Raw genomic sequence first — 15,436 nt, 5'->3', positions numbered from 1 at the left:
GAATGATAATATGTTTTGGAATATAGGTGTCCTGGGAATCAGCAACATTAGGGTTTTGGTATACAGAGCTCTTGGAACGTGAACTTCAGTATAGAATTTGGCTACGAAATGGACGACCGAATGCTTTCTGGATGACGGGATTTTTTAATCCACAAGGATTTTTAACGGCAATGCGACAGGTAGGCTTATCTATTAACTTAACAAAGCATGTTTACTAGCAAGACCAAGACCAAGACTAGGTGTGCAAGAACAAGACCAAGACCGACTATGCAAGAGCAAAACTCCATGCGAGATTCTTGCTGAAATTTTTTTCTTAGTCACAGACTGTGACTAAGAAAAAAATTTCAGTGTGTATTTTAAATATTTTATCTCTTATAAATTATAGTCACTGTGAGTCACCGTGACTCACAGTGACTATAATTTATAAGAGATAAAATATTTAAAACATCAATATAAGTACTTAAATTGTGTAGTTATTTGTGTTGTTTTAGTGATGGTGTAGTTATTTGAGGTTTTAATTGGGTGGATCAACTTTTCCTTGCCAAAACTTTTCCTTCACATTTTCATTTTTCTTAAGGACTTATTTCCGCTAAAAGGCCAGCCTAGCTGTGCCTATGCTGAGTTGGTTAAAACAATTAGTTGCTCACATAATAGATATATTATTCGCCAATAGATGTCAGAAAAAGTTTTCAAAAATGTTTGCAAAACCAAGACCAAGACTAGGTGTGCAAGACCAAGACCAGACAGATTTGAGCAAGACCAAGACCAAGACTGCACAAGCAAGACCAAAACCAAGACCAAGACCAAGACTGGTCGAGTCTTGGTTTTGCTTTGCTCATCACTACTTTTGATAGCCCTTAGAAATGCTTTCTCTTAAAGGGTTGGTTAACTACCAGACAAGAAGAGAAATACTTTGATACTGGATACTGTAATATGCAACGTTCGTTTTTTTATGATTACACCAATTCCAAGTATAATCAATTTCATTTTTTTTTAACTACAGGAAGTGACTCGTAGTCATAAAGGTTGGGCTTTAGACTCTGTGGTACTTCAAAATCACATAACTAAATTTAACCGAGAAGATTTGCATGACGGGCCAGCTGAGGGAGTATACGTGTATGGACTTTTTCTAGAAGGTAGTTCAATGAATTTATTGTACCATCGAGAAAATTGATTCCTAGGCAGTTGACAGACCAACTTCATTTGGTCGGATCATGACAAAAAACGCGACCAAATTACGTAGATCCCCCATCTGCCTAGGAATCAACTTCTCTGATAGTTGAATTTTTAGTAATTTTCGATCTCTAATAATCACATAACACTATAAAGGCAAGTGTTTGTATTGTACGTCTGTTACTGAAAACTACTACTGGGTTTTGATAATGTACGGCACCAATTTAGTCTGTAGGTCAGGCTAATTGTTAAAAATGTTCCCGTTTAATACTAAACATAAGCGGGCGAAACCTCGTTACAGCTACTCGTAGAGTGATATTAACAGGTTTAAATGATTTTAGGGGCTTCTCTGGACAGGAAATCTGGAAAGCTTATTGAATCGAAACCGAAAGTGTTATACGAGCAAATGCCCGTTATTTATATTTTCTCCATAAACACTACCGCAGGTAAGGATCCGCGGCTATATGAGTGTCCTATATACAGAAAACCTCAACGAACAGACGCTAAATATGTGGGATCCATTGATTTTGAAACAGATAGCAACCCAAGACATTGGACCTTACGCGGTGTAGCTTTGTTGTGTGATATAAAATAAATTTACTTAAAACTACAAATTCGGCGTTTTTTTTTTCCTAAAACAATTTACTTTAGTCCAAACCACAAGGCCTGTCACAATATATTATAAATAATATTAAATAATATGATGCTTTGTGAATTGTGAGTCGCCTAATGGTTTTGACTATTTGGACTTCAGTGGCCTATATTACACGTATCAATATTATCATGGTTCCGTGATAATATTGATGGTGTAATAGGCCGAATCGCAGTATCGCAGTAGTACTTGTGATTCGCGTGATACTAGAATTATTATACTTACTTAATATTGATGCGTATAATATGTCCCAGTAAGAAGTCTGTCCTAAACTATGGTCCTAAATGGTTTTAAAAATTAAGGAGTTCATCTTGTTAAATACTAAATTTTTAAGCACATGCGCATAATATTAGAAAAGTGAATGTAACGCCAAAGAAAATGGAAAAAAAATATTAATAAAAAAGTATTTATTACAACCATTGCTAAGTACTACTTAATAAAACATGTACCTACCTTACAAAAGAGTGCAATTGGTAACTGTTATCCTATACTACGTACGTACGTACTACGTAGTAACTGTTATCCTATAGAAGTTTTTTCACTTCGTCATATAGTACCAAAACAAAAGCAGCCCCAGCCCCTCGGAGTATATTCGAGAAGGCGCCTTTGAAAAACGCTGTCGGTCCTTCGGTACGGAATATGACTGCCCAGCAGTGTGCGGTGTTTTTGTATTGACGCTCATTCATCGGCAGGCCTGATTGCATCATCATTCGTCTTCGTACCGTGTCCAGAGGATACGAGGTAATGCCAGCAATCGTAGTCACAGTCTGCATGTCAAATATCATGAATCAGTTACGAGTTACGAGTTCTACTTTTACGCTGTACTGATGATTAATAAATATAATACTGTTTACCCTATTGTATGCATTTATACCAAGTAGATGATGATAATCAGATGTGACTTACTTTAATAAAGAATTATCAGTTAGTTTTGTTACACGTATAGTTAAGTGCGAGCTTAGATGAATTATTAGATGTAGGTAGGTATGTATAGAAAACTATGAAAGATGCAAAGTTTTTTCACAGGGGGCCCATGACCTCAATCGCCTGGAATCGGCGCATCAACTATAGAAAATATAACATACCTGAGCGATGATCCATGAAATGAATAGCGAAGTATTTTCCGGATCCGGCATCATGCCACGCGCTGTATCGTACAGTCCAAAATACGTTGCACGATATATGATTATGCCTTGAACAGATACCACGAAGCCTCTGTACCACCCTATCGGACCGTCGCTCTTAAAAGTTTTTATTAAACAGTCTGTAGGGCCTTTGTATTGTTTGTTTTCACCTTTGCCGACGTCAGCGGCCAATCTGAAATTTGTAAATCTAGATTTACAACGACCTCTTGTAGATTTGCATACATTGTGGTAGTAACTTAAATGACTATTTTTATTTAAATGAACTTCAGCCAGATTAAGTCTTGTTAGTGAAATTAATTTCTGACTATTTGAGTAAGCATCATTTAAAATACAATTAGGCGCTAATAATAATAGAAAACAAAGATGTTGTCTACTGGCATTACAAATCCAAAACGTGTACTAGTACTATAATGGTCATTAGTACGCAGCGCCCATACATCTAGCGAGCATCGCGAATCCGCCGCGCAACCGCTCCGCCCGCCAACCGCCAGTACGATAAGACCCAGCAAATTCAAAACATACCTGGTTCGAGCAAAATCCAGGGGATAGACAAAGCACATGGAAGTAGCGCCAGCCGCGCCGCCAGCAGCTAGGTTCCCAGCAAAATACCGCCAAAACTGAGTATTCTTATCGACCCCTTCGAGAAAGATCTTCTTATATTCATCTTTAAAAGCAAAATTAAGAGCTTGCGTTGGAAAGTAACGCACGACGTTAGTCAAATTTCCTCTCCAGAGAGAGAGCACACCTTGCTCTTTAGGTATCCGAATGAATGCATCGATAATTCCTGAAAGAAATAAACATTACAGCAATATTATCTTTTGCTTTAACTAACGACAAAGCTAAGTTAGAGGCAGCGTTTTCACTGAAGTGGAGCGAAGCTTAGCGGTACCAAATTGACCAATCACCATGCTCGAAATCTTCGCTGTCATTCCGCTGGAATAGCACGATTGGTCAATTCGGACACCGCTAAGCTACGCTCCGCTTCAGTGGAAACGCAGCCTTAAGGGCCTGTCTACATATTCTCTACGTCACGCCACCGTCAACGTAGAACGGTGCGGTAACAAGGCACGGTACGTTGACGTGACGTGACGTGTTTTTACCTCTTCGCGACAGACAGGCAGACACTTTCGCATTTGCAATGCTAGTAGATAAGCATGATGTGTCACCTTTTGATCGAAAATCTATAAATAGCGGTTTCCTGTCGATCGATCTCTAAGGCCTTTCGATCTTTGCCGAAAGCCATAAAATGCCATTTGACCTAGGTCCTAGGCTATTAGGTTTTATTTTCTACCGACACTGGTCTAGAGTTGCCGCTGCTTTAAAGTGGCTTATAGCAAAATTCGTTGGATCGGAAAAGTTTATTGTGATTTGTGAATAATAAGTTTTAAATACAACTAGGTAGTATCATCCAATTCATTTACCTTTGTACCTTTTATCTTCTGATATTTGTTTTGATATATGCTGCACTTGTAAAATTAGTTTAACTCTTTCGATTGGCGCCATGGCAGTTTTAGCAATGGCCGCAGAAATCCCTCCTGCCATGAAGTCTTTCAGAAAGGCAGTCCAGTTAAAATCCTTTCTATCGACCTTACTCATATTGTGTGATGTGCAAGTTGCAAATCGGACAGAATTGTGTTTAAAAATAAAATTAATGTGAGAATTATAATAATTCTTATTAAATTTTCACATAAATAACACAATATTTTCTTGTACTTTGAAAAATGGACCTAAAATACGTCAATATTTTGACACGACTGTCACGATTTTTTTTATTTTCAAAATACTCAAAGTGTTAAGTGACCATGTAGGTTTTACTATGGTTCTATTGTATACTCGGTCAAGAAAGTGAAGAAATTAAAAAGTGGCAACATCGTAGTGTCATCCCTTTCAAATCAATCTAAGTAAAAAGTAGTGTCCGACCGAAACTGATTTTTCAGCCGAAACCGAAACCGAACTTTCGGCCTTACTCTCAGTTTCGGCCGAAACCGAAACCGAAACTTGGCAAAACATTTAAATTTATATTATATTATACATAAAGTACCACATTGAATTTTTTTACTTTTTGCGACATTTATTAAAATATATATTATTTTTTTAGACTTGAATATGTTTCCTAAAAACTTTTTTGTATTATATTCCTTCTTTTTATACAATTGACGACCCCTGTGGCTCAGGGGTGAGCGCGTTGGCAGCTCAAGCCGGGGTTCGAATCCCGCCGACGGAACAAAAAGTTTTGTCGTGTCATGGATGTGAATTAAATATGTGTAACATATAATAAAAATCTTAAATATAATATGTATAGAATAAAAATATTAAATATATTTCCGTTGTCTGGTACCTGTAACACAAGTCCTTCAGGTATTTACCACGGGGCCAGACTGACGTGGTGTGAAGCGTCCATAGATATTATTATTATTATTATTAAAAAAAATCCAAGTAGGTGCGATTTTACCAAAGAAATTGGACGCGCTTAGCGCACACTAAACCGGTTCTAAACGTATAAACACGTTTTTAATGATTTGATTTGACTAAAACACTTAATTGCATTTCACCAACATAAACTAAACACGTTCACAGAAAATCCGACTTTTATCTTCTGAACGCCATATTCGAGTTTTTCACTTCATAAAACACATTTAAGTCCTGTCAGTGGAGTGCCATGACAGATCGAAAAAATTAGACGAAAAAATTGTTAAGATGATAGTTTTCACAGATGCATTTGTTTAGCTTATTTATCGTTTCTTGCTATTTTGTTAAAAAAGAAATAACGTGACAAGGCTCCAAGATGATAAAAACATATAAAAATCATCGCGTGACGTAATGTAAACTTAGATTTATTAATCGCGATTAAAAGAAGAATGTAAAATCTATTTAAAACAAAACGAGATTTACGTCGCCATATAAACGCGTTTATTGTTCAATGAGAACTTAATTTAATAAAACGAAGTTTTAAGTGTGATTGGTAATATTCCCCTTAATGTATTACAACGAATGATTACCCTAAAAAACAAGAGCAGAAGTTATTTCAAGTCATTTTATTTAGGTGCGATTTCACCTAGAAATAGATCGAAGTTTATAGCACCAAATTGCATTTGACCAACATAACACAGCAAATCCGAGTTTTATCTTCAGAACGTTCAATGTTGTACGGATAAATATCATAAAAGCCGTTAAAGTCCTGTCAGTGTAGTGTCATGGCGAATCAAAAATCATAAAACATGTCAAGATGACAGTTTTCATAGATGCGTTTGGGTAGTTTATGTATCGTTTCTTGCTTTTTTGTTGATAAATCCATCCATTTGAAACAAAACGAGATTTATATCCCCGTAGAAACGCGTTTAATGAGAACTAAGATTTATAAAATGAAGTTGTATGATTGGTGAAATCATCCCTTAGACATTAACGACGTACCACTGAAAACACAATCAATTGCAGTATATTATTTTTATGGGAAACATGGACAAAACCGCGGTCGAAGTTCAAAACGAAATTATTAAGCAAACTTGCAGTTGGTGTCACGTTTTTTTTGCTCTAGAAGGCGTTTTGCCACTAAACCTGAAAAATATACTGAGGGCCGCAAGAGTGAAGCTTACGGGGAAGTGGGCTAGATAAGATTCTAGCAGGGTAGGAACGGTCTAAGAGATTGCGTGTCCATAGTTAAAAGTTAATTTTAAATATTTAATTAAAACGCGTGGTAAAAAGAAAAGAGTGAGGAGATGATTTAGTAGATAAATCTCGCAAGATATACCCTATTATATCGTATAATCTCACAGTCAAAAAAATTCTTAAGTAAATGAAGTTCATACACAATATACTCAATTTATCACAGCATTTATTTAATCGTTTGTTGGGGAAACATTGTTGTAGAAATAAAATTCAATAATATAATTTAGATAATTTTATGAAAATAAAACAAAGTGCTAATTTTTGATTTGGGACAAATCTGGAAAACATAATCTCAAAACACGATTAAATAGATGGTGCCGAACTGAGCCGGGGCCGCCTCGCTGGCAAGCAAGCACGAGTTAACTGTGAAGTTTACCGAAGGAAGCATGAGTTTCGGCGGGGCCGAAAGTTACGGCTATATTTTGGCCGAAACCGAAACTAAGGCCGAAACTAGATTTTTTGGCCGAAACTGGCCGAAACCGAAACCGAAAGTTCGGTCGGTCACTAGTAAAAAGGAATAAATAACACACTAGGATGTTGCCACTTTTTAATTTCTTGACTTTCTTGACGGACTATAGATTCCTACATCGACCGCCTTAGTCTCTGTAACTGTCACCAGCAGTATCTCCGGACCTGTACGACCTGCAAACCTTCAAGAAGAGAGCGTATTCCCTCTTAAAAGGCCGGCAACGCACCTGCTAGCTCTTCTGAAGTTGCGAGTGTCCATGGGCGACGGTAGTTGCTTTCCATCAGGTGATCCGTTTGCTCGTTTGCCCCCTTATTTCATAAAAAAAACCCAGGTCAGGACGGTCAAGTCCTTCTAACAAAATGAGGTACACTACGACTAACAAAACTTATATCTTAGAATGCTGAACCTGAACTTAGAGATGAATCTAAACTTAGAGATTAATCTGATCTAACCTAACCTAATACTTGGACAGCCGAGCCCAGGGCCTGTAGACAAGTGGCAAAGCGCTAACTCTGACGCTAACGCTAGCGCTAGGCTACAAAATCTATGCGATTTGACATAAGTCATCGCTTCGCTAGCGAATATTAATGTCATATCCATACATTTTGTAGCGCTAGCGCGAGCGTTAGCGTTTTGCCACTTGTCTACAGGGGCTGAGTGGCGAAAATTCGGGACGGAAAAATTGACTTATTCCTATCTTCTAATTTTGCCTTAGCCATCCACCACCCAAATGTGAGAATCTTACCTTTCAACCTAGTTCAGCGACCCTAGCATGGCCACAGTAGAAATGCGAAAGTATAGAAAAACTGGAGATAAACTCAAGGTACCGTTCCGATATTTACCGTGGCTAGCCGTGACCGACAAAAAATTAAATACAATGCCACTTTGTGACATAGACTACAGTCCTAATAAAAATTCAAATAAAATCCAATTTTATGAGTTATGCTTATGACATAGTGTGGTCTACTGGTCATAAAGTGGCATTTTATTTGAATTTTTGTCGCTCGCGGTAAAGATGGGAACGGCATTTACGGCACCTTCAGTTTATCTCCACAGAGTTTCTATACTTTCATTTCATTTCTACTGTGGCCATGCTAGGGTCGCAGGTTGGACAGAGGAAATTTTTAAATAGTTTACTTAAATCTTCTTCCCATCATGCTCCAATAAAACTTGCTAATGACTTATATGGTTTTCTGTATATGTACAACTAGCGACCCGCCCCAGCTTCGCACGGGTATAAAATATAATATAGCTACTGAAAAAATGATTGAAATCGATTCAGCAGTTTTAATTTATATTCATTAAATTACCAGGTATGCATGGCCCGAATGTTTGTTAAAATTTTGATTCACTCGTATGTGCCCCATAATTGCTGTCACTTGAATAACACTTGTACTTAACGTATATTTACGAAAAATATCTTAATACAATCACAAAACACCGGCTAGTTGACGCTATATTGTAAACAAAACGCACCTAGCGCCGCGCGTTGATAAGCGCTGAACTAATTCAATCAAACGGCTGCTTTGGAAGCAGCTGTAGTGTTGAACGTTTCGAGCGACTGAAATATTCAATTAAAAAGCTAGCCTTGAGATTAAATGGCGTTGTCTGTTTGATTGAACGGCTGTATAAACCTGTTGGCTGCGACAGATCTATATTAAATCAACAATGTACCTATTTAAAGTTTTTAATTAATGCCGTATTGGTTAAAAAAATCGCTTCGCAATGTAAGCGGAAAAAATGTAATTATTTACGACATCATATTAGAAACCCCAAAAAATAACAGTATTTTTCCACTAATAGTCCAATTACGAGTAGTATAGTAAGTTCACCTCGGAATTCCAGATACCCAGCTGTAAGTCTGTAAATATTTGTATATTCGCACCTTGAATGTTGTCTCAAAACCTACATGTGGTAGGGTGTGCGCAACTATTAAATTTCAAGGTCAAAAGGTCACAAAAATCGTTTTTTTTTTTTTGTACTTATTTTAAAAATATTTAATTGTCTATGGGTTTTTTGCTATTTGTATTTATTACCATACCGTAGAATACAAAATTCTCTACAACTTTTGTTCAAAAAATTTTTTCATACACTGAACCGTTTCCGATAAAGAGGGCGGAGAGAGAGTCCCTACCTAATTTAAGCCTATTTTGACTGGACCATAAGCATTAATTAATGAATGTTATTATACTTATATACTTTAAAAAAAACCGCATCAAAATCCGTTGCGTAGTTTTAAAGATTAAAGGGAACAAAGGGACATGAGGGAAAAAAGCGACTTTGTTTTATAATATGTAGTGATTTCTTCGATAGTCATAGTATCCTCTTCTTAAATTACTACTTGATCAATCAGCTCATCTCCTTTCAACTTCAGAATTTCAGTCTCTTCTCATCAATATTAAACTCTGGTTCTGTATCCAGATCACATTGTACTGTCGCTAAGTAAGTTAGTTATATCCTTAGGGTTATTTTTGTTCAAAGTCGGAGGTAAATAAAACAAAAATTAACTGTTGTATAATTTATTGAATAGATTAGGTTCAAGCATAAGGACTAATATAATATGACCATTACAGAAAAGTCTACGCAGTATTTTAGAGAAATGTGTGAGTACCGAATATTTTAGATGTACAGGATTTTTTTTAATTATGGGTAGCATAAATCGCAACTTATGTACCGTAAATTTTCTTGTAACGCTCTTGCTAATCCACACGTGTACAGACGTTACAAAATTGCACGCGTTTAAAGCGACTTCAACGTATCATACGAAAACGAAACATCAAACAAACACCTGTATCAGAATCTAATAGACAAATGATAATACTGAATTAAAATGTTGTTAATTGTTATGTGTGATGCATTCAATTAGTGTTTTCGATATTCGGCAGCCGCACATGAAAATTTAACACTTCTCATGGAAATAGTTGTGGCTAGTGGCTACGCCTTTATATGACGCAGTACAAGGAAATATATTCATAGGGAGTGCCTCCGCTGCCGGCGCCAGCTATCAAAAATATCAGTAATGGGAACCGGCGGTAGTAACTGCCGGCAGCCGAGATATAAAACAACGGCTGCCGGCGCTGGCACTCGAATAGGAACCGGAGATAATGCGTAAAATGCTAGGTTATAATGCCCGTAAACAAATTTTAAAAATAAATAATTACAATCTCATTTACTTATTCGATTTCTTAACCGACTTCCAAAGGTGGCGGTTATATGTTCGGCTGTGGATATTTTAGTTTTTGTGATGCATTTTCATCTACTTTAGCTTTACTACCTTTTTTCGGCTACCAAAAAGTAAGATTTTGCACCACAGTGTACCCCGTGGCTACATACTTCCGAAGGTACTGAACCAGGGCTGTAGCTAGAGTCAAATTTGAGGTAGGGCAGCGTCGGTTACAGGTAGGGCGGAAGCAAAAAAAATCGGTCAAGTGCAAGTCGGATTCGTGCACGAAGGGTTTCGTACCGTTATAGATAAAAAATAGGCCAAAATTGTGTTTTTTGTAATTGAGCCCCCTTTAAATATAAATGTTATTTTAATTGTATTATTAATTAATTAAGTGATTTCGCAAAAATGGCCAGTGCCTACTGTTGCCATTAATATCAATATGCAGCAAAAAAGGCCAAAAAACACGAATCCTTAAATATTGATTTTATTTTGTTTTTAGTATTTGTTGTTTTGAATTATCTCTAGGTCAATGATGTATTCAATTCATTCAATAGTTATTCTTAGATACTTAAAAAAATTCTGTGACAAAGCATGAGCACTATATCTAAGAACTACATATTATTAAATCCTCAATTACGAAGAACAAGCGAACAATATGGTTAAACTTCTGGATGTAGCGATCCACGTGTGAGTGAGAGTGAGGAAATAATAATTAATTGTTGGGTTGGGTGATACGAATCAATAGATACGACTAAAAATATATTTAGATTATTATTGTTTCTGCAAACTTATTAAAATAATAATTAATAAGAAAATAACATAAAATATTTAAAACAGCTGAATTCTACGATTCGCCATATTATTAAAAATGCGAAGAACTTCTTTCAGATCAACTTTTTTTGTTCTTTTTTTTTCAAAGGCCAGAAATACCATACCAGCCATTCTTTCGTTACCCATTGACAGTCTTTGAGGCCTATTAATTGCAGTTAAAGTTGAAAACGTGGACTCGCACACTGCAGTACTACATCTTTTTTTTTCATTAAGATTATAATTAAATGGACGCATCGCTTCATGTAATCGTGATTCAAATGCCATCTATACACAGAACAAAGAATTATTATCGACGACTTCTGTTGCCCAAATGGTTGGGCGTGTGGCAGCTTAACCCGGGGGATGCGGGTTCGAATCCTGCCAACGGAACAATAAGTTTTTAAAGGTATAATAAAAATCTTAACTATATAATGTATAGTTTATATAAGAATAAAGGTTATTTCTGTTGTCTAATACCTGTAATGCAAGTCCTTTAGGTCGTCCTTTTTAGGGTTCCGTACCCAAAGGGTAAAAACGGTAAAAACCCTATTACTGAGACTTCGATGTCTGTCCGTCTGTCCGTCTGTTTCCAGGCTGTAACTCAAGAACGGCAATAGCTAGAGATATGAAATTTTCACAGATTATGTATTTCTATTGCCGCTATAACAACAAATACTAAAAACAAAATAAATTAAATATTTAAGGAGGGCTCCCATACAACAAACGTGATTTTTCTAACATTTTTTGCTTAACTATCAATGATGACAACAGGTAGGCACTTGAAATTTTCACAAAGGCCTTAATAATATATGTAATTTAATAAATAATAATAAAAGTTAAAAAAAAAATTTAAGGGGTAGGTAGGTAGGTCCCATACTATTTTTGCTCTATAACGGTACGTGCGCGGTATAACCCTTCGTGCGCGGGTCCGACTCGCACTTGGCCGATTATTGGTATTTTTAAGGTAGGGCATTGTGATTTTAAGGTAGGGCATTGCCCCACTATGCCCCCCCCTAGCTACGGCCCTGTACTGAACAGACTTCGGACTCCTTATACATGTTAGAGTTTAGCAAGTTTCAGCGTCGCGTTGTTTAAAGAAGCAAAGGTATGAGGATATATTGTATTATGCTACTATGCAGATCATAATATATTTTATCATCATCACTACTATTAAAATATGAATTCTCACATTATGAACTTATTATATTTTGTACTTTTCATAGTCCTTTAGCTCAAGACTGATGTTTTTAATCATTATTCTGTAATTTGACAAGCGATGTTTGCCGAATAGGCACCGGCAGCCTATTGACTTCGGCAAACGGCGCCGGCAGACATTTCGGCAACCGGCGCCGGTAGCGGAGGCACTCCCTATATTCATATACTGGTTATATCTCATTCGTTACTGATTACCGTAAACGATTTTTTTCATGTAGTCGCAGAAACATAGATGAAATCTATTAAGACTGCTACTACCAATTAAATATATCTTATGTTGTCTAAAATTTTGTATGCAAAATACTTTCTTAACAAAATTTCATTTGGTGTATGAAGTCACTTGTCAATATATTAATAATAATTATAATCTAGATAATATTGCAACAAGCGATCAAAAATTTTTCTAAAAACCGTTGTATTTCGTTTATTGCTACAGGCTATATTATAGAGGTAATTATTTATTGACAATGATAGCAATGTGGTTTAAATAAATATAAAATCACAGGTTACTAAAATACAATTTTTTACTACGCACACGATGCTCCAAATTCAAATGTTTGTGTTTCAGTTGGACGTACTTTACCTCGGAGCTACTTACAGACTACAGTACCACATATGACTTATTCAAACAGCGTGTAGGCCACACACAACTTTAAAACCACTCGGCAGAGTTCGATTATATTGTTCTCATCAAAGCCACAATAAGGGGCAAGCCACACGAACGGGGACAAGCTTATGGTAGATCAATCATCAATTGGGCCTTTATTGGTAGATCACGGTCAGATGTGGACACGTTATTGTTCGCCATTGCATCTTATTGGTTAATATTTCGAACATACGCCTATGATTGCCCTCTCCAGTTTCGCCTAGCGATCCTAGATTTGTGCGTGGCCCATTCATGAATAAACTTTTCCTGAATAATATTATATACTTACTCAATGTTATCAATTAACCATGCACTAGTGAAGGAAAAAGACGAATGGGTCTGTATTTTTTTGTTAAATGGTTGACGCAATTTAAAAAGTTGAAATATCGTTAATTTGATGTGACATCTTTTGGGGTTAAAATTTTTAAGTAATCTCAAAATAATGACCATAAACCATTTATGAAAGTGGTTAACGATAAACCACACTCATTAAGAAAAGTAAATAATCAACCCCCAAAGCTATTAAAACTTGGACTTTAAATCAGAGTGTTTCTTTCAATGTTAAAATACGAATAAATCAAAATTCTCAGAATTGTTATTTTCAAATACCACATTATCTTTTGAACGCATAAATACTTAAATATAATATTTTTTTATCATTATTTCCTATGGTTAAATTTAGGCAATATTCGGACTGTACATTTCTTAAGGATGTATGGTAAATACAATCGTGCATTTTTAAATAAACAACATCTTTTCTATGAATAATGTTAGTAAATCATAAGATATTGCGCTATTATAGTACTTCAGAAACATCATCAATGGCTTCTTAGTCAAGTTGTCCCACTTCATAGTAGCTATGTGGAGGATTAATATTATATTACAAAAGGTTGTTAAGGAAGCTTTAACCTAAGTAACTAAATATGTATATAAAAATATTATTATAATAAATCATTGTTGAATTTTATTATTTAAATAAGAAAATGGTTATACTTTGAGAGATATAAGAAGTTACACAACATTTTCAGTTAGAATAATTTAACATGGCACGGTCAAATAAAAGAATATATTTTGGCCGTGCTATGAGTTATGACACATCCCTCCGCTGCAGCGTAGTCGCTTATGGGAGAATTACACGGGTGACTAAAGCCGCACAACTTTGGCCGCACGACGAAAATCGACCCGTGTAGATCCCCCTTCAGTGGTTAATGGTTTTTTAGACCTTAATGGTTGCACTCGTGGACCAACCTTAAGACATTCCAATGATAATAATATTATGATAATGTTTCTGAAAGACCAGTGAACTTGTAACAATCACAAAAATACATTGATGTGACGTAGGCAGCTTCAAAATCACTATGACTCATCACATATTGGTATACTACCTCAATTTACACCTGACATCGAATTGTTTTAATTATAAATATTGAATGATAATAAATAAAATAATAAAAAATAAATGAATAGTTAAATAATTCTATTGACGAAAGAGTACAGCCGTTACAAACGGATAACTACTACAAAGCAGATAATAATATAACGTTAACAGCCATTTTTGCAAGGTATGTAGTTGCATCATGGGGGGGCGGAGGCAGTACTTGCTCAGAGAGCCCCACTCAGAGATTATTAATTACAAATCTGTAATTAAATATAAGCCCCATATATCATTATTTGTCACAATCTTCATTTAATTACAATTATGTAATTAATATTCATCAGTACGGCAATTCGACTTTATAAAAAAGTAAAAACAGAGCTTTGGTAACCGTTTTCTTTGTTTTCACAACCTGGTCACAAAACCAAATGGGTAGAAATTCAGAAAAACCAGTTCTAAATCTCCATATATTTCTTTCACAACACAAACTGGTCGCTGTTAAGAGTCCGGGTGCCATCGAAATTTTCATACAAACGTAATACCAAGATCATTTCCCGTAGGAGAATATTTACAATATTTGAGTTATTATTCAGCTGAAGATAGTGATTACCTAGGTTCCTGTACAAAAATTCACTGCAAAATATTTACATACTTACCAAAAAATATGAACGATTACAATTATTTAGTATGTAAATATTTTGCAGTGAATCTTTGTACAGGAACCTAGGTAATTACTATCTTAAGCTGAATAATAACTCAAATATGGTAAATCTTCTCATCTGCATTCATGACTCAATACGTATTTTTTGTGGGTTAGTACACGAATGCTCCAGCGCGCAGCGTCTAATTATGGTTATCGAGCTTCTATGCAACTGTTTTTATTTTCTTATCGACCTGCAGAACTTTAGTGGTAAAAACTCCGTCTTATCTAATACACAATATACCAAATTATTATTTAGGAATATAACTTAATTGACCTAACTAAGCGAACTCTATCAATCAAAATGAAAAATTTCCTAACATAGAAAATTAGATATTATAAGAGAGCATAAATGAGAGGATGAGGATTCTATTGCTATAAATAAATAAATGGTAAAAACCGGTAGAACTAAAAAGAAA

General features: G+C 35.7%; 2 protein-coding genes across 2 annotated transcripts in view; one reads left to right on the top strand and one right to left on the bottom strand.

The window, feature by feature from the left end:
- The window catches only part of LOC121738690 (dynein axonemal heavy chain 5), a 46,302-nt gene extending 44,524 nt beyond the window's left edge, over nucleotides 1–1,778 (top strand). Inside the window, exons 46-48 of the mRNA XM_042130908.1 lie at nucleotides 27–179; nucleotides 1,004–1,136; nucleotides 1,515–1,778. Coding sequence (XP_041986842.1) covers nucleotides 27–179; nucleotides 1,004–1,136; nucleotides 1,515–1,768 — 540 coding nt within the window. The 3' untranslated portion in view covers nucleotides 1,769–1,778. The remainder of the gene's footprint in view (nucleotides 1–26; nucleotides 180–1,003; nucleotides 1,137–1,514) is intronic.
- A 482-nt stretch (nucleotides 1,779–2,260) lies between these two features.
- LOC121738691 (ADP,ATP carrier protein-like) lies at nucleotides 2,261–4,629 on the bottom strand. Its single transcript, XM_042130909.1, has 4 exons — nucleotides 4,392–4,629; nucleotides 3,493–3,754; nucleotides 2,911–3,142; nucleotides 2,261–2,592 (listed from the first exon to the last, which is right to left on the bottom strand). Exons 1-4 carry the CDS (start codon nucleotides 4,564–4,566, stop codon nucleotides 2,350–2,352), a joined length of 912 nt encoding a protein of 303 aa, XP_041986843.1. The 5' UTR covers nucleotides 4,567–4,629; the 3' UTR covers nucleotides 2,261–2,349.
- Between the last annotated feature and the right edge of the window lie 10,807 nt (nucleotides 4,630–15,436).

The sequence above is a fragment of the Aricia agestis genome, chromosome Z, assembly GCF_905147365.1.
Source record: "Aricia agestis chromosome Z, ilAriAges1.1, whole genome shotgun sequence".
In the NCBI taxonomy this organism is placed as follows: domain Eukaryota; kingdom Metazoa; phylum Arthropoda; class Insecta; order Lepidoptera; family Lycaenidae; genus Aricia; species Aricia agestis.
Note: the sequence above shows the minus strand (reverse complement) of the source record. Positions and strands in the feature narration are given on the sequence as shown.

Bases quoted from the DNA above. Each gene is read 5' to 3' on its own strand.
- LOC121738691 (XM_042130909.1), bottom strand. From the start codon at position 4,566: ATGAGTAAGGTCGATAGAAAGGATTTTAACTGGACTGCCTTTCTGAAA. The intron at 3,143-3,492 runs GTATGTTTTGAA...TACAAATTTCAG, and splicing joins CTGGATTTTGCTCGAACCAG to ATTGGCCGCTGACGTCGGCA. The intron at 2,593-2,910 runs GTATGTTATATT...TTTGACATGCAG, and splicing joins TTTCATGGATCATCGCTCAG to ACTGTGACTACGATTGCTGG.